Source organism: Phocoena sinus, chromosome 3, assembly GCF_008692025.1.
Source record: "Phocoena sinus isolate mPhoSin1 chromosome 3, mPhoSin1.pri, whole genome shotgun sequence".
NCBI classification, from domain to species: domain Eukaryota; kingdom Metazoa; phylum Chordata; class Mammalia; order Artiodactyla; family Phocoenidae; genus Phocoena; species Phocoena sinus.
The window spans coordinates 60,089,254-60,116,974 of NC_045765.1; the positions used below are offsets into that span (position 1 = coordinate 60,089,254).

A 27,721-nucleotide genomic window follows, 5' to 3' on the forward strand; every position below is an offset into this window, starting at 1 on the left:
TTTGCCATGCTGCATTGCATGTGGGATCCTAGTTCCCCAACCAGGGGTCGAACTGGCGCCCCCCACATTGGGAGCTCAGAGTCTTACCCACTGGACTGCCAGGGAAGTCCCTGCTCCACATTACATTAATTTTAAGAAATGCCTTGTTTAGTCATAAACCTACTCAGAGAATGTTTGTTTTTAATATAAGTGAAGCCAGTTGTCCCAGGTAACTTGAATTTTTTCTAAGTCACCGATTATTTTCATTCTTGTGTGCCTCACAAGCTCACCTCTGTCCCACTGAGCAGACATCCTGTCCTCCAGCAGAGTGAGAGGAGACGTCCTGTGTGTTTAGGGGAGGGTACTTGGATGCCAAACAGCCGTGGCTTTATCACAGTCGCCCTTTGTTCTAAGATGTACGAGCTGCAGTTCTCCTGGGGAGTGGAGCTTTTATTTCATTAAGGGGTCATTCAACATAATGTCTATCTTCTCTTCTAGGGCAGTGTATCTCTGAAAGAACTGAATGCCCGGCCCTTAGAAGTTTTTATGTGTAGTGTGCTCAAAAGACAAGGTTATGGAGAAGGCTTCCGCTGGATGGCTCAGTACATTGATTAACACCAGCCCGCATCGGTTCAGGGTCTCACCATTCAGGCCTACTCAGAGATTTGATCACTCGACATGCATAACTTGAGTTCAATAGACTTTTGTTGGTTAGAAAACAGATGTTTTTTAGATTATTAATATCTTATCAACCTAATTTGAGTGAGAATTGAAGACTGATTCAAGTAAGCTGAATATCACAATGTAGCTTTCTAATTCCATAAAAATAATTAGAATTTAGTTTATAATCTGACATTACCCCCAGCACCATTTTTAAAGAGCAACTTTCCAGACTACCTTTGAAGCACTTTTTAATATGAAACTACAAATGTAAACCATATTTAAAAGTTCATCATGTTAAACTTTTTATGTACTTTTTTGGAACTAGGTTTTTAATTTTAGATTATGTGTCCACCTATCTTAAGTGAACAGTTAATGATTAGCTTATTGATGACTGCATGATGCCTTACAGTTTTCATTATTTTTTCTTATGCAAACGTCATGCAATAAAGCAAACCCTAATGTGTGGCATCCTTATTGGGCAAATGTTTCATTTTAATGTGTCTTATCTGGCTAGTATGCTCTGAAATTTTGTATGTTTACTATTATCTATATGAGGGGCTTACTGGGAAAGGAGACTGCTTCAGAATATTTAGAATAATGCTTAAGTTCCTAGAGGCTTTTGCATTTTCCAGGAGACAAGTTGTGTTTGGTTGTACCTTATACCACATTTATCTCTGAATCATGTGTATTTTTATCTGTAACACTACCATTACCAATGCTGATGGGGTCCATGTCCTAGTCCCTGTGGGATCGGCCTTCTGCAGAAAAGCACATCTTCTGGTACAACCCAAGGTTAATTTTTGGTTTGATAGGCCCATTCCAGTTGTCTGATTCTGAAGTGCTCCGTCTTACTGTGCCTCTTCACCAAAAGTAGTGACAGGCACCAGTCTCCCCACATTTAGAGGTACTCCCCAGTCTCTTTATACTTAATGGTACTCTCCAGGGCAAACGACAAGTAGGGTCTTGTGCACAGTCTCATCGTGGAGGCGTGCATCTGAGGAAAAAGAGCCTATTCTCCTTCATTTGTCACTGAGATATTTGGGGATTTTGCTCCTGTCCTACAGCTCTTTTGCATTTTTGGCATATTTTATTTCTTGGTGGAAAGAAAATGAATCCATGTATTTAATTTTCTTTTTTTTTTTATTCTCAGCTAGCTCGCACTTTATAGCACAAAAGGCTTTTGTTTTTAGATACAATTCTTGCCATGTGATAGTGTCTGCAAACCTCATTGACAGGCTTTCTAGTAAGATTTTAGTTAGCTTTTTAAAGCATTTTAATTTCCTAAGAAATTGAGTTATTTTTTTCTATATGTCAGAGATTCCCATAATTCGCTGAAAGACAAGCGCCAAATATTTATTTTTAAAGACTGTCAAGCTTAAGATTTCCTCTCTTGGTCATAAACCAAGGTTTCATAGTATATTTAACCAATTCCATTGAGAATAGATTGCTCCAATTCCATCAAGAGTAATTTTAATACCAGAATCAGTGTTTTTCTCTAGCTATTGTCTAAATCAGAGTTACTGTAGTCCTTTCTGTCATCCATAATGTAATATATGAAGCAAATAAGGATTGAAGGATATGCCTGGAAGGAATTACCAGTTAGCTAAACCAACAAGGTCATTTCACCATGACATTTGGTTTTAGGAATTCACCTATTCTATTTCACTTTCAGCTTCCTTCTAAATGAAAATAAAAAGCTTTCTCCCTGCCTAGAAACATCAGTAACACCGTGGGAAAAGTAGCAAATGACATTTCAGCCTCTTGGTTTATTCTGCCAGATATGTTTAAAGTACTCATTTTTAACGTCTTGACCAGACAGAACTAAGCCTTATTAAAAGTAATTGCCTCTTGTTGATGGTATCTTTTCAATATTTACAGGGACATGCCTTTCTTCAAGTATTTCCTAGTATCTATTGTGATAATTGAGAAGTTAATTATTTGTGTTATAAATTGGTATAAAGGAAAAAGCTTAGTGGTTTCTCTAGAGGGGATTTGCTTTCTGGTACAAAATATGTTGTTCCAGAACTCTCATTCTAGGTCTGTCACTGGGATCAAAGGAACAAAGTCACTTTGTGGACCACACTAAACTGTGGATATTTTCCCAATGATGTAAGAGTCTTATGACCTGAACCTCTGGACATGAAGCTGCACTTTCTTGCCAGCTCCAGGGAGATGGGCCTCAGAGTTCCCCAGCCATTGGGCATACCATCTAGTTCTGAGAGCTCCTCAGAGCATATACACTAAGTCACTGCTTCCTTCAGGAGAAGCAAGTTAAGAGAATGCCAAGAAGCAGTAAAAGCACATGGGGGACATATACTCTGTATGTGCCTGTGCAAGTGTGCACATTTGCGGAGTCGTTTTTGGGTAAACGGTAGTATTGGGGACGTAGGTTAATTTTGTTCCTCCCACTGTAAAGTGTGAAAATGTAATTAACACTGTTGTATACAAGTTAAGATTGGATTCCATATAAATCAGGAAGTGTTCAAAAGATGTTTTAAAATCTTAAGTCCAAAACTAAAAATAGAGGGTCTCAGCTGGCTTTTGTATTTTTAAAGAAGAGCTTCTCAACCTCACACCTGTTTCAACGACTGCTGTTAATTATACTTTTGTGTAACTGTTTAAATTGATGGATTCCAGTTTATCTTGGTGAAATTTTAGATTGAAGATTATAGCATTTTTAAAAATCGGGGCACAGATATTTCCTAAAGCATATGAAAAAATATTCTTCACCATTGGCTTAGTTGACCCAGTATCTCTTGAGTGCCAAAGAAGTATGAATTCAGATACTGCCTGCATAGATCTAAATTTTAGTTTTGTGTGCCTGTGTACATATACAAATTTACTGTGGTTTACAGTGTATACACAGAACATTTCTTTTCTTTAGTTTTCAACTGGCTCACACTTCTGTGTAGTGCTTTCCAGCATGTAAGTTACTTGTAAATCATTAAAATAGAGTAATATTTGATAATAGTGTTTCTTGCCTTCTGCAAAATGATTTAATTAACCCAGCATTTTCACAAGTTCCATCATTAAAAACAGAATACCTCTAGTTGACATGATTTGAGAGTTTCAGGAGACAGGTTTACATTTTCTGAAACTGTACTTGGTATGTGGCTCAACGTAGCATTTCAGTCTTAGTCACTTACAGGACTGAAGTTTGCAAGACTTCTATTGCCAAATAAATTTTGACCAGAGTACATTGAAAATAGCTAATATAAAAGGAAGTCTCTCAGAAAATCTTGTGTTGATTTTATTTAGAGTATATGGTTTGGATTTTTTTTTTTCTGGCCGTGCCATGCAGCATGCGGGATCTTAGTTCCCCGACCAGGGATCGCTGTGTCCCCTGCATTGGAATCGTGGAGACTGCCAGGGAAGTCCCTGTTTGAACCATTTTAAACGTATGTAAAAGTTGGTGAAGCTTCAAAAAGTCTCCAAGAGAGCATGAAAAAAGCAGAGATTAGCAAATATAAACTTCTGGATGCAAAATTAATAGGGAATTAAAGGTTTTCTATAAACATTAAAATTTTTTTTTGTAATAAATAGTTAAGAGTTCAGAAAACAGTATATCTTCAATTAAGGACTAAATTCTCAAAGCTCTATATTTATGTTTCTGGTCATTTCCATCATTGTCCTTTTGAAATGCAAATTAGTGCTTTTTAACCAAAAAAAAAAGAAAAAAGAAAAAGAGGAAAAAGAAAAGAAAGAGGACAAGCTCTTAAAAATATAGGGACTGTGCCTCTGTGTAAAGTGATTGGAATTTTGTTAAAACCATGTTTCTACTCTTGAACCCTGGAACCATTACCCCTCACGTACCCCAGCCCACACCTGGATAAAAAGATCCCTGAGTATAAAGGGAATCTACAGAGTCTGTTGAAGATGCAATTTTGAACTAATTTTTGTCCTCATAACTTGGAACATTAAGTAGCTAATATATTTAGTACCTCTGATTGATTGTTTCAGGCTTTGACCACACTTTTAAACGGAGTCCAAAGTAATCACAGTAAAGCAAATTTATCCAAAGCAAACTTTGTTTCAGGAGTGCCCCCACCCCAAATAGATTTTAGGACAGAAATGGGAAAGGCTTTTGAGTGATTTCATGCAGAATTATTTTCTGTGGAAAAGCCACACTGGAGTGGATGAATTCTTCAGCATGTATTTTAAATGAAGCGAGGGAATTAGATTTAATTTTAGTTTTAAATATTTGAGGGTCAAGGGAGGTGACAGTTCTACAGTTTTTGACATACAAGCTGTCCTTGAAATTGTTTTCATTATCAGGTATGAAGATTCACATCAGAATGGCCAACTTCACACGGGTTTCTGGATTCCCTGGTGCTGCTCCTCACCTGAACTCATAATCAGTTGCCATACTGAGGCAAGAGCACTCAGGGTGAATGTAGTCACATAACTTTAAAAGTGATAAAAGTGTTTTCCGTGGTGAGGCCTTCAGTATTTGACTGAATGCAGAGTATGTTGAAGTGGTAAGTCGGTGATAAGTTTTTCATCACTAACCTTGTTTGCACTTTTGTACACCACTGCTTGCACTAGCATCTTAGTGTGAATTTTAACAATTGTTTTACAGTGTATACAGATTGTTAAGCATTAATTTATATAAAGATGTTTGTTTACCTTTATATATTTTACAAAGAACAGCTATAATAGTTGGTTAAATGTCCTTGAATTGTGTTTGTGTGTTATTTTGATTATGTTCTATTGTCTTTTCACCCCCTAAGAATTTGAGTGTCAGGAATAGAAAAATAAAATGATTACCTGGTCTTTGAAACACTCTGGTGTCAAGTCCCATTTTTACCATCCAATTGTAATTTTCATTATGCTTATTAGAAATTTCTTGGACTTCGAAATTATTAAGATTATAGAACGTACCCTTTGTGCAAGGATTCCAAGGAACCTTTGCTTAAATTAAGTACCGAGGCCTAATTTGCCTTGTAAGACTGAAAACAACTCACGGGCACACTGTAGTAGGACTTACACGATGCCAAGTCCGTTGAAATGTGAAAAATAAGGCAGCTGGTTGGTTTTATCTACATCAAGGTTCTCTAGCTTTAGTATGCATCAGAATCTCCTGTGTGTGTGTCGGGGGATCGGGGCAGAGCTGGCTTTAAAACACACGAGAAAAAAATCCCACCAAATATTGTGATTCAGTAAATCCGGGGTGGGGTGGAGGGCAGAAATCCAAATCTTCAACAAGGTTCTCAGGTTTTCCTGGTGCCAAAGTGTGTGGATTTTCATTTAGGAAAAACAGTAATATAACACTAAATACTAGTAACACTAAATGGTCATTGGCCAATCAGGGAAGAAAAAAATGTATCTTTTTTTTTTTTTCCCCTGAGAATTCATTTATTAGTAAATCCTATGTCGGTGTAACCTGTAGTCGGTGGTTCTCAACCTTGGCTGCAATTCAGAATCACCCAAAGCCCAGGCTGCCCTCAGGATGCAGACTTTTTTCAACTCCTCAGGTGACTCGAATGAAAAATTTTATCATTTTGTTACGGGTTATCAAGCTACTTTTGAGACTTAAATCCAAATATAAAACCTTTCTACAGCCATCCCTTTAACCTTCCCACTAACAGTGTGCAGGACATCAAGCTTTATGCTAACTCTTAACATAAACGATCATGATTCTATTACAGTTGGGTCCATCAAATAGAGATTTAGTATGGACTCAAGTTATTTGTTGAACTGCAACTAATAGGTAGGTAGTGAATGCACTGAAGGGATAAATGCTAAGAAAATAAAGTCCAGTTTATTTAGCTCATTTTCTTGAATTTAGCTATATAATATCCCACTAGACTATCTGATATTTGTACTAAAGCTACAAGTAATGCAATATCATAGCCCCCAAAAGAGTGTGAAAAACACCTTTTTGGGAATAGAGGAACTAGGAAACTGTAAAAGAAGCCCTTTGGGTGGTGGCCACCATCCTCCTAATTGAAAGGTGAGAACAACAGCTTAGAAACCTGATGATTAACAAAGGTCCTAGAACAGGCCCTGTTTCTGCTGCGTCCCTTATAAAGGGTTCAACTGGGGATTCAGTTAATTGACAAAGGTCAGAGCCTGTGTTTACAAAGCCTCTTAACTCAATTTATTTAAAATCAGACACCAAGACAATAATTTTCTGGCTATTATTTAGTAAGCAAAGGAAGCCTCGCTTTGGAATGTGGATTTTGATTGGGGGCACTATGGTGAACCATTTAACCTGTTTATTAAAGTCACTATGACTTCAGTGACGGCACTATGCCACTACGAACAAGCTGGTAATGTTGCAAAAAGAAGACTGAAGCGCTTTCTTACCTGATTGTATTGAAAGGTCCTGGGTTAATAGGTATCAGTCCTCCAGTCAGAATCTTCACAGGTGTCACGTTTCATGGCTGGTAAAATAAACAAAGGGAAGAAATAATTGGAGGTGAGGTACAGATGGACAGAGAAACACCTGGGGGTCAAAAATGGAGATTTTGGTTTACTACTTTCTTGAGCTAAAAGGAACTGAATGTGACCCTCATCAGTGGAATTGTAGTCTCATTTCATTTGGGATTAGCAAAATCTCAGAAACTAGAGATTATAAACATTACCGAGTTACAGCACCGTTTTTAGGGTTTTCTCCTGGCCCTTGGGTTTGGGTTGAGCTCTCTAGATCCACCTCTTGGTTGGGAAGCCACGCCACATTGATTGCAGTCTGGAGAAACTCATGTTGACTTTCCTCCGTTCTAGGGACTTCACTTTCGAGACTTGAATGGCCAAGCGCCCCTTTTTGGATAAGGGGCAGAACAGGAGAGCTCCAGCCCTGTTCTGGGCCCCAGAGCTTATTTACAACTAGGGGCTCTATTGCATGGGGACACAGCTCTGACAGCTCCTGAAGGAAACCACGCGACGCTGCTTTCTTTCCTGACTGCAGCAGATGGCAGTGGCACAAAGATATTTAGAGAACAGTCTGAGTCTTTTTCCACCTCAGCTGCTATTTGGGGCCAGGTTCAGAATCCACAGGCCTCTGGCAGTTGGGTGGCATGGGGACCCCTCTCGGATTCTCTGGGGCCTCAATCTGCCTTGCGTCTTTGGAGAAGCAGTGCCTGACCCTTCTGATTACCTGGTATGTGGGCAGCCTTTGCCCACCACTCCACGTGCTGGGCTGGGCTGGGCAAAGTAGGAGGCGGGGTCCCTACTCACCAGGTTCTCTCTTTTTTTCTCTCTCGCATATACAAAACCTTACGTGTGGAAAACCGTTATCACCAGGGATTTTGCAAGTATTGTGCTGGTATTGGATTCAGGTTGGGACATTTGGCCTTACTTTCTGTTTGCCCTTCCACCAGTCAGTCAGCAGGAATTTCCTCAACACCTGCCCGCTGGGGACTAGCATGGAATGATGAAAAACGGGCAGAGATCTGCCTAAGGCACCATGGAAGGCAAAAGGGAAAGGCCCCCAAACCCCATCGAGGTTTCTAGAAAAGGGGCACCAGAGCTGAATCTTGAAGGTGTATAAACTGGTTAGTGGAGAAGGGGTGAGAGAACAGTGCGAGCAGACAGCATGGCGATGACAGAGGCACGGCAGAAAAGGGCACGCTGTGATTTGGGGCCGGTAGAGCCCAGAACCTGAAGAGGTGCTGTGTGGAGAGCATCTTAGAAGGAAATGTCAGTGGAGGGAAAGACGGGAACATGAGGCCTGAACTGAGAAGGAGGCAGAAGAGCGGGGCTGATCCTTCTCGTCTTTCAACCTGCTTCTCACCTGTCATGATAAGTAGGCTACTTCTGACACTGATTCCGAAACCAACATTTTATGATGTATGACCATGTTTTCCAGCCCAAGGCAGGAGCCGGGGATCCACCAGGGGAGCCTGCTCATGGGGCCATCAGATCAGGATACACTATTTGAAGCTGAGAACACCTGGACAGACATGTATCCCCAAAAGGCCACACTGAGCACGTGCACCAGAATGTGTGGCGCTGACAATGGGGAAGACACACGTTTGAGGTCAAAATAAAACACAAGCTGGAGCTGCTGACACAGCTACACAACCTACAAGACATCGGGCTGAGGGAGTGGGGCTCCCTGAGGGTACTGCTGGGAGTGGGGAGCTGAGACCACATCTGTCCCTCTCTGACCCCCCCCCCTTCATGCACCTCTTACCTGGGACTGGCTTTGCCTGCACAGTGTGGAGATCTGGTGGTTCCATCCATCGAGCAGGAGAAGCGTAATAGAAGTAGATGAGGGGAGTACCCTGCCTTCTGATCCCCTAGAAAAGTCCTGAACTTGAAAAGTCAGGTGGGCAGCGTGTCCTAACTCATCACACAGCCCAAGGGCTGCCCAGCGGACACTGGACTGGACTTGACTGACCTCTGTGGCTCCCGGGCTCAGAACCGCCTGTGAATAGAAACATCGTTTCAGAGTGACAATTACAGTTGAATTTAAGGAAGACATTTAAAAATTTAATACAGATGGCTTAGCAGTGGGTTGCTTATAAAGTGACAGGCTCTGTGTCACTAGAATTCAGAGGCTGTCCTAGAGAAGGTGGTGGACAAGACGTGCTTTCACGCCCCCCCACCCCCCTAAACACTGAGGTCCTATCACCCAGATGCGGCTCCTCAGATGAGGGCCAGGTAGGACCCAGGACTGACGGTGCAGGTTGGTACTGGTCCCATACACTTTCTTGACCAGAAGGATGTGCTCCTGGAGGGCAGAGGGGTCCCTAAGATTTAAGCAACCCCTCTGGTTCCGGACGTCCCTACAGGGCACACTGCTCCCTTTGCCGTGAACCCATTTAGGAGTCTTACGCTGGACGAGGCAGCTATCAGGCCCGTCCACGGCAGCTCCTTCCCAAGTCTCCTAGGCTTCCTTCTGTAAGCTGATGAGCATGAATAGTACAGCTGGCGTGTGGGAAACAAAGTTCTGTATACCAAGCACCTGTCGCCAGAACCAGGCAATCACCCAGCGTCCCAAGATAGCAGTTCAGAATATCCACAGGTGATGGTTTATTTTGCCGAGTCACTTTTCTTACTTGGCTTCTCCTGCAAACCCTGGTGCTCTTCTGAGTTTCGTGCTGCTCCCAACATTCAGTCCCCAGCCATGGAACGTTCCTTCTTTGCAAAAGAGGGTGAGGGTGCCGGACAGGAGGAACTCGGCTACCTCGGGCCTCGTGGGTTACGAGGTTTCAGGATGGCCACCGAGGAACCGGGAATGCTGGGAAGGTGGGTGTTTCTCAGGCGTAGGCAGCTGACTGGCACAGGCATCACGTGAATGGCTTCCCTAATGAACACCAGGTGCTTACAACCCGCCCTTAGCCGGCCCCGCCCAGGCCGCACGTGGCCAGTCCCTGCCCTGCCCCCAGACCACAGGTGTCCTGCTTGGGCGCAGGAAGAGCCGTGAGAACTTGTAAACAGCGGGGCTTCGGGGCTTCGCCGCTAGGATTCCGGGACTCAGTAAACAAATCCCTCTGGCCTCCTGGCCTCTGGTCAGTCTGCCAGCGCTAGAGCGCCCTCTGCCTAAACCGCTGTTCCCCCTCCCCTCACCCAGTCAGTGGTTCCTCATTCTGTTCCCTTCACATCCATGCCCAGTAGGAACTCTCAGCCACCCGGCATGGTGGGCCCAGTAGGAACTCTCATCCTCATTTGACAGATGAGAAAACTGAGGTCCAGAAAGGGCCAAAACACAGTCCCTAATTCTGCATTACCATAAGGCCCACAAGAATCCATTTCTAGTCACTTTCTCCTTTGTGGTGTGTTCATGGATGAATTCTCTGGACCTGAACGGCCACAGTTAGCTAATGTTAACTGAGGATGGAGGGAGAATAAGGGGGAATTGCCCACTGAACCCAAACCCCTAGACCTGGACAAGCCCACCCTACAATTGCTGTCACCCAAATCACAGAGCCCCCCACCCCCAGCCTTGCCAGCGAGGCCTCGGCCCCATACCCAAGCCTGGAGGACGGACACCTCACCTTCCTTCCAGTGCCTGCAGGCCCTGCTCAGTGCTTAACCCTGTCACCGTCCCAACCGGACCTTGTGTCTCACCTCATGATCACACCTATGGCTAATGCTATGCTCCTACTGACCCCTCACCTGGTGACAGATGAATCAGCGGCCATGATGGCATTCTGATTGTGTGAAAGCCTGCAGCGTCTTCCTGCTCCTGCTCTGTCCAAGTTCAGTCTGGAGGCTCATGTAGCCCCCTCTGCCAGCCAGCCCCACCTCACCCAGCTGGACTTAAGGTAAAATGAAGGGCCCCGGCAGACTCTGACCTGATCCTCACTGACCGCATCCTCTGACCATGGACCTAGAGAAAGCAGTATCCCCAACCTCTTCTCCCATTTTACAGATGGGAAAACTGAGGTACATCAAGTCAACGGCAGAGAGAAGAGTAGAACCCTGGTTTCCTCGGCCTGGGTCAGACATATTTTCCTACAGTGCTGTGCAAAAAACTGTGAGGGTTGGGTTAAAATAAAAAGAAGACTTGAGTTTGAGTTGGGGGGCCCAGGAGAGTCATGGGTGCTCTAGGAAAGGCAGAGGCCCAATGTGAACTCTTTTTGTTTTTAATTTTTTAAATTAAAATTTTCTTAAATTAACAACATTTTTTTGGCCGCACTGCACAGCTTGCGAGATCATAGTTCCCCAACCCGGGATCGTAGCCGGGCCCCCCGGCAGTGACAGCACAAAGACCTAACCACTGGACCGCCAGGGAATCCCCTCTTTTCTTTTTAATGTTTTAGAATGGCTTCTTTTTCCTTAACATTGTGTTTGTTGTTGCAGCAAAGCAGTCATACATTATTAAATGTAGCAGGGTTCCTTTTTTTTTTTCCTATATAGTATTCTTTTTTTAAAAAAATTGTGGCAAAAAAAACACATATCATCCGGCATCAGGGCTGGGCAGCAGATGGCGTCCCAGATCCTACCCTGCAGGAGTTTCACAAGAACAAGGCAAGTTCAGGGTGGGCACGAGAGTCCCTCCCCGCTGCCGCGCAGTCTGTGTGTCATCGCACCTGGTTTTGGGACTATCGGATTAAAGTTTGTCTCCCACACTGGCCTGGTCTCTGCAGAGGGGCATGTGGTCATCCCAGAGTCCTCAGGGCCCAGCAGCTGATGCCCCGTGAGTGCTGAATCCATGTGTGCATAAACGAAACGGCGGGAGTGGACGCCCGGCCTCCCCTGGGATTCCTGTGCCATTGGCTCATTAGTAATTATTTTATACTGATTACAGGTTCAAGTGATCATAGTTTGGATATAATGCATTAAATAAAAAAATTAAAAAATTAAAAAATTCATTTTACCTCTTTCTTTTTACTTGTTAAAAATGTGGCCACTAGAATTACTGATGCGGCTCACACTTTTATTTCTACTGCACATTGCTGCTTTGGACCCACAGGTACCTTGACCTCTCCTGCCCCACAGCTTTGCAGCTGCAGGTCTGGCCACGGAGCCCCTGCATCACTCTTCTGGAGCACTGCGGTCAAGTGGGCCTGGATTTGGGAGGAGGGAGAGGCTGGGGTGCCGAGCCCAGGGCAGCTGGCCCAGAGAGCTGACAGCCCCAAACCACAGCTAGGGGGGCTGGCCGAGCAGGAGCCCCCTCAACCCTGGGGCTGATCCACCAGCACCTCATGCTGACTGTGGTTGAGGATGCCGAGTGAGCCCTTCTCACGCTCAGCTGGGTGCCCTGAAAGAACCCACACAGCTCTGTCAGACAGGGTTCCCAGGTCCCAGCAGCAGGGATGTGGCCCCTCAGTGAGGGACACCTCCCTCCATAGGCATTCAAAGCACATTCGCTCACCCCAGGTTTCTTTCCATCACTTTTCTGCATCGGGGGGAATCACAGAACTTTGGATCTGGAGGTGCCCTCGGGGACTTACCTTCTACTGCATCAGTGAGGAAATGGGGCAGTTCTCCGTGGTTAACAACTAAGTCAGCGGCCCCAGAAGCTAGATTCCTTGAGTCTCAATTCAAGCCCCTTTCCACACAGCCTCCCCTTGGGCTCTCAGAGGAGGTTCAAAACCCCTCCGCACGTAGCTTAATCCATCTTTGCGCTTGCCGAGCCCTCTACCCAGAGCGCTTGTTGTCCCTTCCTCCCAGCCAGCTCCCCTTGGGCGAGCAACTAGTTATTCTTCAAATCTACGACGCCTGGAAGTCTGGAAGCTCCGGGAGGGCAGGGTCCTGGTGCCATCCACAGTGTACGACCCAGCACACTGGCAGAATGAGATGTATCTCAGTAGACTGATGGTCAAGTGAATGAATGCATGCATGAACGAATGGTGTTGCTTCCTCAGAGTAACCTGAATGCACCTCTGCCCAGTCAGCCCAGGCCTCCATAGTACCTCCCAGCTCCCTCATTGTGTCCCTGCCGGTCTGTGAGCTCCCCCAGGGCAGAGATAGATGGTGGCTACATTCCCCATACTTTACAGAGCCTGGTCCGGAGTAAGTACTCAGGAAATAATGAGTGAAAAACAAGCCTGGGCAAAAGCCTTCCCTGATCTAGGGACAGAGGCTCGAGTTTCCTCCCAAACCTTCCCACTGCCCCAGGTAGGTGGCTCAAGGGGTCCCGACTTGAACGCTGAACTTCACCTCTTAGCAGGGGTGTGGCTTTGCGAAGCTCCATCGTCCACTCTGAACTCCAGGGGATGAAAGCAGTGAGGAGAAAATGAAATATGCCCAGCCCCAGTGCGTACTGAGCGCTTGCTAACGTCCCTTCGGACAGCCAGGGAACACTCGCCGTTTCAGTGAACCTCCACCCCCCGCCCCCGGTGCAACAGAGCCTCACACCAGCCAGCACAGAAAACATCGCTTTATTAACTGCGTTTGCCAACACATGAGGAGTGCGGAGGGGTCGTGAAGACACGGGCCCTAGTGGGGGCTGGGCTCTGGAAGACCCCCAGGAGTGAGCAGGACAGGATGGGACTGGGAGCTATGCGGCAGCGGCAACACAGAATCATGCAGGGCACGCGGGCACCGGCCACCCCCAGGCGGCCATACATTCTATTGCTCATGAAGGGTAGCAAACATGGACAATGTACAAAAAGGAGAAATAGGTTTTCGCGTTAATGAAAAATACATTTTTTCTCTACAAAGGAATCTTTTCTAATACAAGAAAATAAATATTGCAACATAAGCCAAAAATAATTTAAAATTGCTCTTTTCAATATATTTTCAATATTTCTCTTGTATATTAACAAATGGCACATCACTTTCATTGAAACAAAGACAGAAGGTGTCTCCTCCTGTGACATTCATATCATCCCCCCACCCCGAGCCGATGTGGAGCACAGAGTGCTGTGCATCCGAGGGACAAAGTAGCAGGGAGTGCCTTAAAGAACAACCAAAGGCCCCAGACTCCAGCCTGGCTCTTTGGCCAATGTGGCCAGCTGGGCCAGGGGCATGGGAAGGGGCCTCCCCAGGGGCCTTGCTACAGGCACCCAGGCCATTCTACAGAGCTTCGGGCGTGGGCAGAGGTTGGCCACATCTGGCAGTAAGCAAGGAAACGCCAAATCCAGCTGCTGCCAATGTCTGTTAGAATCGAGCAGGTGATTCTCGAGGAATTGTCCCCCAAGTCCCATCGTGTGCCCATACACGACACACACAGATACGCCTGCACTCGGACACACACAAGGTGTGCTCTGGAACAGGCTCACACATCCACAGTCCAACACCCATGTTTGGAAACCTGGGTGGCTTCTCCAAGGAACCTGAGACCTTCACACTGCAAATGCTCACACACTGTCACCGAGTCAGAGCTCATTTAATAAAATAAACCCTTCTACCTTTCTTCTCCTTATTTGTTCTAAAATACATTTATGATCCATAAAAATACTTTCCTTGCACATTATCCTTTCTCACTGTGATGAGGGGGAAGGAGGTGGGCAGTGGGGACTGGGAGGGTGGTGATGACAGCCCGGATGAGCTCCAGAGCAGCTTCTCCCTCCCTGAGGAGGGCCAGTGAGTGTGATCAGATACGGTCAAGCGAAAGATCTGCCTCAGCCTCTGGTCTGGAAAAGGCCTCCTACCTTCTTCCCAGCTTCCCATCTTAAACTCCGAGGCGGCAAAGCCGTCGGCGGGCTGGAAAAAGAGCGAAGGGGCTGTGGCTAATAGCAGAAAGGCCAGCAGTGGGAACCGGTTATCCTCGTCCTCTCTGCAGCCCGGTGGACATCCTAGGGGTGGACAGCTGCCTGACAAGGACAGCTCTAGGGCGTGGCCTGGGAGATCCTGGCCAGCCAGCCTTACAGACACTTGGACTCCGTGCAGGATGTGGGCCCCAGGGATAGTTCAATCCAAAAGCAAGAGCCAATCGGGAAAAGGGTCGGAATCCAGAGGCCGACTTGAGTAGAGGCCCTCTGCAGAGTGCTGGCTGCCCGGCCTGGCCCACCCAGTCCAGACCCTGGCCAGACCCACTACCTTCCCACCCTGCTTCTCTCCCTACCCTCACCCCCAGGGAGCCCACACTCTGCCTCAGGATGGATGAAGGGTAAACAGGCAAGTGCCGAGTCTACCGGACCCGAGCCATTCCTGGCCCCCCCATCCCCCAGCAGAGCTTGGTTGTTCTTTAAAGCTCGTCCCTTTTGCTTCCTGTGAGGTCAGACTGAGCAATCCAGCACAGACAAGGTTGTGGCCCGAGGTGACCCGAAGCACGGGGAAGGAAGGTCTATTCAAAGGCAGTAAACAGAGAATGGGGTTGGGGTGCTGATGTTGACACTGCACTGGCCACTACTGCCAAGGCGGGCAGGCAGGCAGACTAAACTCTACATGGTAGCTCATGCCATCCCAACGCCCAGAGTCCTCGAAGCCCACTCCGAGTCTGCTCCGACTGGACAAATCTGTCCGACCCTTTCAACTTAGTCGTTGTCTTTGTTTCCTGTTTTGATAAAATTCACATGAAACTGAGTGTCGATGATCATGCCACTGTCGTACCTTGAAAATTTGGAGTCGGGGATGGGTGCTCGAGCTGCTTCCCCATCCCGCCGATTTGCGCTTCGTGTGTCACGTGGGGGCAACCCCATGGTAACACTTTTGCCACGCTGGTTTCGCCATCAGTCTCCTCCCACGGTGAGTCTCAGAGTTCAGGAGAGCTCACAGCGGGCCCAGCCTGGGGATCTGAAATCCAACACCAGCAGCAGAACAGCATCCTCGTCCAAGAGCTTGCGCTCGCCTCCTGGACGTGTGCGATGAACATGTTTCTATACTTGGTTGCTAAAGAGCTCCGTTTAAAAAATAGTCCAAGTGACAAGTTGTCAGGTCCAGGCTGTGCTGTATTATGGTCAAAATATTCTTTGGCATCCACAGAATGATTCGACTGATTCACTGGACTTTTGCAAGGTTCTTGTTGGAGAAGTTCTGGCTTTACCAGTGGCAGAAGTGATCCAGGAGTAATTCATAAAAGAAAGAAAAACACGTTTTCACTGAATTCCTTGTTTTGTTTGTTCCCTGAGCTGTCACCCTGGGGCCACTCCACTGAAACTCTTCAGAGCTACTACCTGGGACCTAGAGGGTGGGGTGGGAAAGGCAGGACGGTGATGGTGGGGAGGGAGGGAATGGCTGGGAAAGGGGGTTAAGGCTCGGAGGGAGGGAGGAACCAGGGAGATCCAGCAACACTTAAAACAGCCCCAGCAGGCCGTCACTGACGCGTCCTGGGCCCCGGGATCCCACTGCTTGTTGGAAAGAGGAGTTTCCAAAAGGAAACTGAGGAAGAAGCTCATCTCTTAGCAGGACTGGGAAACTTGAAAAGGCAAGTGGTCTGGTCTGGTCAGCTATCTGGGAGTGATCAGACCTCGGCCGAGACTGGCCCCGAAGGAAGGAAGGAAGGAAGTTGGAGTCCCAGAGCGATTCTCTGCAGTGGGCGAGTCTGAGCCCCACGCCCCCCATCTGGGCACTGGCCCTCCCTTGCAGCCCTCCGCCGGCACTGGCGGCTGGCTGGCTGGGAGTCCCCTGAGAAAACGGCACAGCTCAGGAAGGATTCTGGGAAGCCCTTCCCAGAGCCGCCGGGCTGGGCGCTGGCAGGGGCAGAGCAGCAAGGGAGTGGAGGGTCACGGGGTGGGCGGGCAGGCCTCTGATGATGTGGGTCGATCAGGAACGGCTGTGGCTCCCTTGGAACCAGCAGGCCCTCTTCGCCCCCTCAGTGCTTTCTCGTATAAGCTCGTTGTGCTTGTGACAGTGAGTAGACTCTGGCTGGGTATCACTTATTATACTTCCTTGGGGATCAGTGGAGTGCAGCAGGACCCCCCAGATGGACCCCAGTGGGATTTGGGGGCAAGGCGGGACAGGTCTTAGGCTGGCCCATCTGCCATAATAATGCCCAAATGACACTCTGTGTCACCCAGTGGCAGCAGGCTGGAGTCCTGAGCTCTTCTTCACCTTGCCTACGTGTAGCCAGGAGCCCAGGAATACCGCATGGGCCGGGCGGGGATGCTGCCGCGGCAGGGATGGTGCCCAGGACCTGGTGCGGTCCTTGTGGCCAGAGCCATGTAAGGAATCCTAACGTCCTAGGCCAGCACAGAGGAAAGACAATAGTGTGGAATTCGAAACTCTCTTTATATTAAAAATAAAACCACAACAGAGTGGCAGCCTCGAGGGTCTGAGACACTCAGCAGAGATTGGAAATGGCAGTTGTGACTGGGCTGAGGCCTCGTGGGCGGACCAGAGCAGGGCCCAGGACAGGGGTAGGGGGTGACTTAGGAGGCCAGTACCCCCATGCGGACCACCTCCTCAGCCCCTGCTTCCCGGGGACCCCGCTGCACCCCGCTGTCCTCGGCCTCCACATCTGAGTCGCTCATCTCCCCGTCAGAGAAGTAGCCATCAGTCTCAGTGTCAAAGTGTAGGCTGACCTTTGGCCTCTCGGCCACAGCAGAAGGCGGTCCTGTCCCGGCATCAGGCCTGGCACTTGGCGATCTCCGGGTTCCCCTGCTCTCGCGGGGCGGCCGAAGCCGGCCTGAGGGCTTGGGACTCGCCGTAGGGCCAGGCACTTGGACATTCGAGTCGGCAGCCATTGGGGCTGCCTCGTCTGGGGTCTCGGGGGCCAGCGGTGGGGGGCTCTCGGGAGCTGCTGGGATGGGACAGTCCTCGGCTGTAGGACTGGATGGCAGGTGAGAAGGTGTTCGCCGTGGTGGCTTCCTGGCAGGTGGCCCCTGACCCCCCTTGCCGCTGCCAGCATCCTGGCCCCAGGGCTTCTTGGGGGTTTTGTCTGGAGTCGTCCGTGAACCGGGCCCATCCTGTGGTGGTTTCTTCTTGGCAGGCAGGCGGGTGCGGCCACGGGTCTTCCTGGCAGGGTCGCCAGGTCGCAGTGAGGGGTCCCGCATGAAGCTCAGCAGCGTCTCCTCGTCCTGCAGCAGCTCCTCCGACAGCAGCCCCGGAGCAGGGTCCTCGCGGTGCCCATTGTTTAACGACCACTCGCTCATGGCCATGTTCTCTGCCGTGATCTGCACCGACTGCGCCAGCCAGCTGTTGAAGAAGGTGCCGTCGATGGGGAACGAAGTGGACAGGCCTGGCCGAAGGGAGAAAGAAGGCAGGTGAGATGCCAGCAGGTGTTGTGTCCCACTCTCCTTCAGGAAGCCCTCTCTGACCCTCCCCTGCACACCACCGTACCTTCCTCCCTCTTTCCCTCTGTGCTATACCCTGTTGAGTTATCTTGTTTCGTCCATGCATCCTGCCAACACCGCCAAAAAGCAGGCTCCACACCAAATACCCCTCTCCCCAGAAGGACGTCCTGCTCCTGGGACAGGCTTCACAGTTTGAGAAGCAGAGCGTAAAGTGAAAATGTGGGCTCCCTGTTCAAAAATTTTAAGAATTTCAAAGTGGCAACAGCAGAGCATGAAACCAAGCGAGGGCCCTTCGAGATTGCACAAGGTGGACGCCCAGGCCTGCCCATCACCCTGTATCCTGGGGGCATAAGGGATGGAGGAATGGAGGAAAGCACCCTCAGGCCACCAGGGGGCACTAGATTTTCATGTGTCGCTTCTCAGAGCTTCCAAAGCAGGTAACTTGGATATGGGTGTCAGGCGTGAACCGGACAGCAAGGTATATCTGGGTAGAAGGTCCCTTTTGGATGCCAGGGCCAGCTCCAGCTATGGGTCCTCCCTCCTTTACTGAGGTCTTGGGAGGTGGCAGCTGGTGAGACTGGGCTTCCCATTAGATCCCAAGTTGTTTCCTTCCTGAGACCGAGGAAAATAAAAGATGACCTGGGGCTTGTACACTAGAGCTGAGGTCGGGAAGGGGACACCACCCCTGCCCTGAGAAGTGCTCTAGAGGAAGCACGTGACATCCTAGGAGACAAAGCCCAAGGCTGAGGGTCCCTCTAGGACTGCTGTGCTTAACGGGGCAGCCGTAAATAGGTCTGTGACAATGAGATGGGCTGGGCCAGGGCCACTCCTATGGGTCTCTCTGGGTGGCTCCCGGAAGATTTGCTGGGGCTGAAGGGAGGCCCATTTGAGGACATTCTGGCAGAGGGGGACAGGGACAGAGAATGACGGCAGGCCCTCACCTCCCAGCATGAGGCTGGGTTCCTGGAAGCGCCAGGATGGCCTAGCAGTCCCTGAGCTCTTGGGCCCAGTCTCCAGTCTACAAAAGAGGAACTCTCAGGATGCCAGACCCCAGCCTCCTTTACGGCTGGAAGGAGTGCGTGGGCAAGCAAGGGCCCGGCTACCCCTCTCGGGCGTCCCACTCTGCAGCAGGGATGCTGGTGGTCCCCATGGCCTTTCGTGGGGAGCTGCAAGTGGAGTGATGGTATGAGCCTGGCTGTGTGCACCAGGCCACTCACCAAGCTGCCCCAGGACTGAGTCGGACCCTGCCTTCACTTTCTCTTTCTTCTCGGGGCTGCCCTTCGGACCCTCGCGGCCTTTCCTTTTCGAGTCGCTCTTCTTGCCCTTTGCTCTCCTCCCAGACCGCTCTGCGTCAGGGAAAGAGAGAGCAGGAGGGAGATGGTTACCCCAAGCAGCCCAGCCAGAACTAAGACCACTGTGTGGCATCCAAGGAGTCCTCCCCATCAGTCAGTGCCTTGCCTTCTAGGTCACCTCCTCCTGCCTCTGTGGTCCAGGCTCTGAGCCACGTGGGACCTGGGATAACTGGGGCTCCAGTGAGTCGGGGAATAGCTAGTGTGGGAGAGAGGGGTAACTGCCCTTGAGGGGCTTGGTGAGGGGCACAGGGCCACGAGGAGGGTGGAAGACCACTTTGTAGGACCTGGACGTCTGATCTATATGGCCTAAAGATCTCAGGACAGAGTCCTGGTGGGTGGGAAGGCTGGAGGTGAGTGGACAGGGCAGGGCCTTAAATGCCAGGCCAAGGAGCCAGACCTGAAGGTGGACAGGACACTCTGAGGAGTGAAGAGCCTTGGGTTCCACTCCTGACACAGCAGGCAGCGCCCTTGAGCAAGTCCCCTGCCTCGCTCTCCTGGTCTGCTTTGATGGGAGACTCAGGGTACACACCTGGCCCTCATATCCTTTTAGTCCATGACCACATGGGTCTGGGGAGCCGTAGAACACAATGGAGCAGGGGAGGGACATGTTGTGGTGGGGAGCTGCCAGGAATCTTCTCCCAGCTTCTCAGCCAGAGGCTGGAGAGCTTCCTGAGTAAGCGTTTAAGAGAAGGTTGAGGAGTGTGGCCCCAACTCCGGGAATCTTCCCAGCTCTGCTGTTAATTCCCTGTGTAACCTCAGGCCAGGCCTCAGTCTTCTCATCTATCACTTGGGACCGGTGCCTACATACTTCAGAGAGGGGCTTCTCAAGTCCCCCACTGCCCTCACCATGGCCTGAGCTCCTTCCAAGGGCACAAGACCTTGCACATCTGACCCTGGCAACCCCTCGGCCTCACTTCAGACATTTTCCTTCTGCCCTAGTTGCAGATATGCCAGTTTCCTTCCAGTTTCTCTAACAAGACAGCTCTGGCCTCCAGGTCTCCAAATATGCAGTTTCCTTGCCCTGTCCTTCACCTGGTTCAGCTCACAGCTTAAATACACTGCCCCTGGGAAACCTTCTCTAGCCCTCTGGCCAGACAGGCCTCAGCAATATGCCTGTAGCCCATGTCTCACCCCACGGGTCAAGCGTCACAACACTGAGGGCATCAGCTTCAGAAGCCAACTAATCTTCTCTCCAAATGCCCTGCCCTGACCAAAAGGTGGCCTGTTGCTGCCACTCCGGTCTAGGAGCTGCGAATGTCTCCAGCTCAATGCGGGGATGCCGACCCTCCAAGCTCCTGACCGTGGTTCTGGAATCCTGTGCCTGTGACGGCATACCTTACCACTCTCCACTGCCTTCCTGCAGTTGGAGGTGTGGCCATAGTGAGTCCTAAGAAGGCTGAGGTGTTCCGGCAACACCACCACCATGAAGCCAACCCTGATACCTCTGTCCCTGCACTGGCGCCAACGGCAGCCCCTTGGACACCACTCTCCTTTGTCTTTCCAGACGGTGAGCTCCACGAGGACAGGAAGCCTGTCCATTCAGTCCATGGCAGGGTACTCGCAGTGCCCGCCACAGAGCCCGGCATCCCGTCTATACTCAATCAGCGCTCGCCGAAGGAACCGACAGATGAGAGGGAGCCTGGAAAGGTTGGGCAGCCAGGAAGCTGCCATGGTCCTTGAGGTACACAGTCAGCCCTGACCTCTGCATGGCTGTGACCCACCATGACCCAGCACCTGTCCTGGGCAGTGCTGGCTTCTGGGGCCAGAGTAGGTGGTGATTCCAAAGCGCAGTCGAGGCAGCTCAGCTCTTGGGCGGGGGTGGGGCAGTAGCAGGTTCTCAGTCATTGGCTCTGGTGGTGGCCGGGCAGCTCTCCTCCCTCTACTCCCGGCCCAGCCTGACCCACAGGCCGAGTTGGCAGTGGCAGCCCCTGGCTTAAAAATCTCCCCATCCAGCTATTTCTGCTGCACAGAATTCCACATTAGAGTACCATTTTCTGGGCTAAGCCCTGCCTTCCTTAACATGTAAACAGTCCAGGCAGGGCCCTACTGTCCAGCAATATCCACAGCTAATAAGTAAGACCGCTGTCAGAGCTTCTTTGACCTTTGACTTCCGGATCTGTTAAATGCACGTGATGGCAAAAGCGTAAGAGCTGCCTTCTTCAGAATCGAAACGCAGGCACACAGGGGTTCAGGGAAGCTCGCCAGCTTGGGCCCTTCCTGCCCCAGCACCAGCACAGAGGTGCTGGGACTCCTGGTTTGTACCTGTTCACATGCAATTTCCTCCTGAACCACTATGGCCCAGCACCGCCTGAGCGCCCTGTGAACCAGAAAGCTCCACGAGGGCAGGTCCGAAGCCCACATTGCATCTTTGGCTCCTTGCCTGCCAACACACACCTAGGACCCCCGGCAGGGCCCCACTTGGGCCTACTAACTGGATACAGAGGGTAGGGGTGGGGGCCCGTGGCCCCTGACCCTGTACACATGCCGCATCGGGCCCCGAAGACGCACATCCTCACTGGGACCCAGCCCCTTGAGGGTGTGCAGAGGAGGGGTGGCGGCGGCCAGCAGGGGGGACGCCTACCTCGACACAGATCCTGTTCAATAAGTTTCATCTGCAGGTGGAATATCTGCTCCTGGAGTTTGCAGATGGCGTGTTTCGTTCTCTCGCGCCTTGTCACCATGTAGCACAGATTTCTAACCTGAGGAAACACAAGAGAGGTTTTCCACCTTATTCATAAGCAACCACCTGGACCTCCTAGCTCTGAGGGGCCACCACTGCCTAACCTGCCCAGGACATCTGGGAATCAATACCCAGGCCCTGAATGCATCCTCAGCCCTGAGCTGCAACACTCTGATCCAAACCACGGGGCCAAGGCTGTGTTTCGGATCACAGCCAGCAGGGAGAGCATCTGCGGAGCTCAGGCGGGCGACTGCCTTCCTCTTCTTGGCCTAAACTTCCGGGCTGAGTCATGCCAGTGCCCAAAGCCCTTCCAACGTGGTGCCCTGCCCTGTATACACAGTGCCCCAAGGCTTGTGGGGACCTCGAGAGATCACCAAGTTCACCCCTTGGCTCCCGTCCAAGCCTTCCTTCCATTGAAGAAACTTTAGCCACAAGCACCCCGGCAAAAACCACCTCCTATCCTGAGACACGAATGACCAGCACATGAGTAGAGAGCGCTCCAGCAGAAGAGCTCTGAGCGGACAGGCTGTGCCTGCCTGATGCACAGCGGTCCAGCCCGCAGCTGACCCGTGTCCACTTGCTGCACTGGCCCTGAGCCAGGCCCACAGCTGCTCTGGTCAAGGGCCCAAGTGCACTCGGCCATATTCGGTCGGCTAGAGACAGAACTCCTCGTGGGGAAGGGCAGGGCCTCTCTGACTCCCTTAGGCCAGCTAGGAAGAGCCCCTTAGGGCCTGGGAGACCAGCTTGCTTAGCCCATGGGACAGGGCCCACCCTGTGACTGGTCTAGAAGCACCTGAAGGATGCGCCACATTGCTCCCTGGCCACCTGGCACCTCCCTCTGCCCAGCGTGCCATCCCTCACCGGCTGCTCTCAGGGTACATCACACCTCTGGGACCAAGACCAGGCCTCCTCCCCGTCAGGACACTGCCTTGCTCTGGCACTTCTTCAGCTTAGGTCACAGTCTCCAGCAGCAACAGGGACAGCTGGCCAGAAAGTGCGGAACTGGAATCCCGGGTCCCACCAGATTCTACCTCCAGCTGGGTTCCGTCTTCAAGGCTGAGTTCAGTCTCCATATCCTTAACTGCCTGGGCATGACTTGAGAGTTCCAGAGCCCCTGCCTGTTGTCATGACCATCACTTCTACTGCCCTGGGGTAGCCGTCATCAGACCTCTGCTGGCGTGGGCCTCCTCCTCTCCTTCCTGAGTCTAGTCGTGAAGGAGACCCCGGAACACCTGAACCAGGCTAGCAGGCCTCTGGAGAACAGGTTCTGCAAGGACTCTCAGCAGTACTCCGCACCCCAGCCTAGACTGTGAACACCAGGCTCTCCTGTGGCCAGCACCTCCCCAAGGGGCAGCCACCTGGCCCAGCCTGCCCTTGCTTCAGCTCACTGGCACCGTCTGACTTCCTTGCAGATCCTGGACTCCCCCCACATGTCCCTAAGCACAGGCTTGTGTTGGGCCCTGGGCTCAGCTACGAGCAGTGCCACCAGGGCCCCTTTCTTCTGAGAGCTTGCTGCCCAGCAGAGCAGAGAGATGCTGACCAAGTACTGACCCAGGCAGCCCTGACCCAGACTTGGGGGTGGTGAGAAGGTTCCCTGGAGAAAGGGGCAGATAGGCCAGGTGGGAGGTGATCACAGAGGGACACAGGCTGAAGACAAGAACCCAGAGTAAGGCCAGGTAGGGGAGAGGAGAGCAAGGCCTTGTGGCTAGAGTGTCAGGCTCTGAGGCCTGACTGAGCCTGGTCAGGGGGAACTGTGGAAGGATGTGGGTGGTGGTGGGGACCAGGGAGCAGGGATGTGTAAGTGCTGAGACCCAGGAGTCATCCTTAAGGACCCAGCCCCTCCTCATCTGCTCCACAGCTGATCCATCAGTATGTCCCATCAGTCCTTCCTGGTGAACTTTTTTTTTTGGCCGCTTTGCACAGCTTGCGGGATCTTAGTTCCCCGACCAGGGATCGAAACTGGGCCCATGCAGTGAAAGCGTGGAGTCCTAACCACTGGACTGGAATACCACAGGGAATTCCTGTTCCTGGTGAACCTGACTCCCTCCCATCCCAACAGCTTCCTCCACCTCCTGGACACCCCCATCATCTTCACCTGGACAGCCAGCTGTTTTGACCTCTCTGCTATCCTGGAGCAATATTCTTGAAATACAAATGTAAATCTTAAAATGTAAATCCTCCTCCCCTTGAAACCTCCAATAGATTCTGCACTGGGTTGAATAGTGTCCTTTCCCAAAATTTATGTCCTCCTGGAACCTTGGATGTAATTAGTTAAGATTACACTGGATATGAGTGAGCCCTAAATGCAATGACTAATGTCCTTATAAAAGGCCATGTGAAGACATACTGAGAGAATGCCATGTGACGACAGAGACTGGAGTCATGGGTCTACAAGTCACAGAACACCACCAAGGGTTGCCAGCAACCACCGGAAGCTAGGAGAGAGGTATGGAGAGTTTCAGCCTCAGAGCCTCTAGGAGGAATCAACCCTGCCAACACCTTGATCTAGAATTTCTGGCCTCTAGAACTGTGAGAAAACAAATTTATGTTGTTTAAAGCCACAGAGTTTGTAGTACTTTGTCGCAGTAGCCCTAGGAAACAGATATAGTTTTCTTCCTGTCACACTTAAAAAAACCAGAGCCACAGCTCAGAGCCTTGCCCAATCTGACCTCCCACTGTCATCCTCACAGTCTATGTCCCACAGTTCTCCAACGTCCAGCCGCACTGTCCTCCAGTCCCTTTCTTTCTGTGTCCAGCCCACTTCTGCCTTGGGGCCTTGATATACATTCAACTCTTGGCCCCAAATGCTCTTCAACCCTCTCTTCCCAAGGCTAGACCTCATCCTTCAGGTCTTGGCTCAAATATCACCTCCAGAGGGCATTCCGGTCCACCACATCTAAACAGCCCAACCTTATCCTCCTCATATCCTCGTCTCTTTCCTCCTGGCAGTCATGTGGCCAAGTACGCATGGGGACAGTAGGGATGAAGAGAGGTGGATGGATTCGTGGCTACTTTGGAGGCCTAAGAACAAACCATTCAATATTTCCAGCCTAAAAACAGATCAGCCAAGGTCTACTTCCTATTAAAATACAGATGTAGGGCTTCCCTGGTGGCGCAGTGGTTGAGAGTCCGCCTGCCGATGCAGGGGACATGGGTTCATGCCCTGGTCTGGGAAGATCCCACATGCCGCGGAGCAGCTGGGCCCGTGAGCCATGGCCGCTGAGCCTGCGCATCTGGAGCCTGTGCTCCGCAACGGGAGAGGCCACAACAGTGAGAGGTCAGTGTACCGAAAACAAACAAAAACAGATGCAGTTTCTTTCTTTTCTTTTTTTATCTTTTCGAAACACTAGAGCAAGGTTTCTTAAAGCAGGCTCAAATGAATTACTGGCCAAGATTACCCCCAAATCCCTGGGGTGGCTGGTTAAAAATACAGATTCCCAGGCTTGGGGGAACATCAAACTCTCTGGAGGCGGGGGCCCTCAAATATACATTTTACATAGCACCATGGAACCTGAGAACTACTGTCCTAGGCCAAGGGCCTCCAAAGTGAGCTGCATGGGCTATTATTGATTTTGATAGCTCATCACAGTTATAGGAAGAAAATATTAGAACTTCCAGTGTTTGGGGGTTTTTTTGGGTGCAATTAGAAATTCTGATTAGGTTTGCTTTTATAACAGACCATGGAAGATATAAATGAGATACTAAAAATACAATATATTGGAGGTAAATGCTCAATTTTCTTTCCATGATAAGGGCACATATATTACACAATCACTTATGTCTGGAGATTCCTGCTACGGAAGATTCTGTGAGAATCCCAATGGTGCCAACATTCTCTGGTTGGTACTTTGGTCACATTGTGACCCCTCATTCCCACTTCACCCTGGAATCATCAATTACTCCTCTTATTTCTCCCAAGATTCTTGGTAATATAGCTACATGTTACTGAATGTTGTAAAATTCCTCTTCCATGATGGCTTTTGGGGAAAACTATAGATACCACCTTAGAAGCCCACCCAGGCTATCAGACTTCTTACATTGTTTTTTTCTTATTATAAAGACAAAATGTTCTCTTTAAAAAAAAAAAAAATCAAAGAGTACAAAATAGAATCAAGCGGAAAAGTCCCCCTGAACTAGAGCAGGGATCAGTAATAAAAGCAGGTTTTACTTTTTGATAAAATTGTTTTGATAACAGCAAGTTTTGCAAAGAGAACCTGGATGTGGGCTGAGGAGAGGAGAGGGGCAGGGAGGACTCCCAGCCAGTTATCTTGAGCTAGAATGGACCAGTGTAGGGGGCATTCATGGAGCCTGGGGAGGTTGTGGTGGGGACAGGGGATACTGGGCATGAGATGCTGGAGGTGGGGAGGGAGGTGTGGGCTGGAGCCAGCCTCCTGATGGGGAGTAAAGCTGTGGAGCAGATGCGCAAGGAGAGGTCAGACCTAGTGTGGTGAATGATCACTGGGACCAAGGAGGACTCAGAGAGGGAGCAGAACTGGGGTATCGGGGGGAATCTGGTCAGAGCATCCACAGGAAAAGTGTATCAAGACCAAGGGCATGCTTGACTGTGGCAACCAGGACTCAGAGAGGGAGCAGAACTGGGGTATCGGGGGGAATCTGGACAGAGCATCCACAGGAAAAGTGTATCAAGACCAAGGGCATGCTTGACTGTGGCAACCAGGACTCAGAGAGGGAGCAGAACTGGGGTATCGGGGGGAATCTGGTCAGAGCATCCACAGGAAAAGTGTTTCAAGACCAAGGGCATGCTTGACTGTGGCAACCACTGCTGAGAAGGCTGGGGGATGAGGATGGAGAAATGGGAGATGGAGGCTGTAGGTGGCCCTGGTGGAAGGTTCTGGAATATGGTGGTGGCAGGAGCCTAGGCAGAGTGAGAAGCAAGGAAGTAAGAACAGTGAGGGATGACAGAAAAGGAGAGAGAGTAACAAGGGTGAGAAACCCATGACTAGAGGGACACGGGGAGGGAGGACTTGCTTTTGAAGATGGGAGAAGGTAAAATGAATTCGGACACTGGAGGAATCCTGGAGACGGAGAAGGGGTGAAGACAAGATAGATACTCCTGTGCTGCGGGGTGTGGGCTGGAAAGAAATCCCTGGGGGGCGGGGAGGGGAGGACATGGGAGAAAAGGGCAGAGAACGGGTACAGAGGGCACCACCGGGCAAGGAGTTGGAGGGTTCTGGTCTGAGGAACAGGAGGTGAGGTCTGCTAAGAGACGGGGGAGCCCTGAGGGAGGGGGGCAGGGGTGCAGACAGGTGGTAATGGGGGAGCCCAGAATGCTGCTGGCTAGTGTCCCACCAAGGCTGGCTGGCAGGCACCCTGGGGGGCTCACTTGCTCACTGCTATAGGATCGCTCCTGGTGGGCTGAGTGCCTCCTACTGGGTGAGGCTCTGCCTGGGGTGTGGCCTTTGCACAGGTGCAAGGGACTGGCAGTGAGCTAATGCCACATGGGGTGGGAGTGAAGAAAGCAGGGGACAGTGAAGGAGGAACTGAGCAGGGAGAATGGGAGACTGTGGTGAAGA

At 50.3% G+C, this 27,721-nt stretch overlaps 2 protein-coding genes across 12 annotated transcripts in view; one reads left to right on the forward strand and one right to left on the reverse strand.

Moving 5' to 3' along the window:
• The window catches only part of SAR1B (secretion associated Ras related GTPase 1B), a 31,925-nt gene extending 26,501 nt beyond the window's left edge, over window positions 1–5,424 (forward strand). For 2 of the 3 annotated variants that reach the window (XM_032628003.1, XM_032628004.1), the window contains one exon: window positions 478–5,424. In XM_032628003.1, coding sequence (XP_032483894.1) covers window positions 478–594 — 117 coding nt within the window. In that variant the 3' untranslated portion in view covers window positions 595–5,424. The remainder of the gene's footprint in view (window positions 1–477) is intronic. The other variant, XM_032628005.1, reaches the window with a different exon arrangement.
• A 7,978-nt stretch (window positions 5,425–13,402) lies between these two features.
• JADE2 (jade family PHD finger 2) overlaps window positions 13,403–27,721 on the reverse strand; it is a 52,384-nt gene continuing 38,065 nt past the window's right edge. For 8 of the 9 annotated variants that reach the window (XM_032628000.1, XM_032627998.1, XM_032628001.1 and 5 more), the window contains 3 exons: window positions 22,089–22,206; window positions 19,373–19,501; window positions 13,403–18,100 (listed from right to left, as the gene is read on the reverse strand). In XM_032628000.1, coding sequence (XP_032483891.1) covers window positions 17,292–18,100; window positions 19,373–19,501; window positions 22,089–22,206 — 1,056 coding nt within the window. In that variant the 3' untranslated portion in view covers window positions 13,403–17,291. The remainder of the gene's footprint in view (window positions 18,101–19,372; window positions 19,502–22,088; window positions 22,207–27,721) is intronic. The other variant, XM_032628002.1, reaches the window with a different exon arrangement.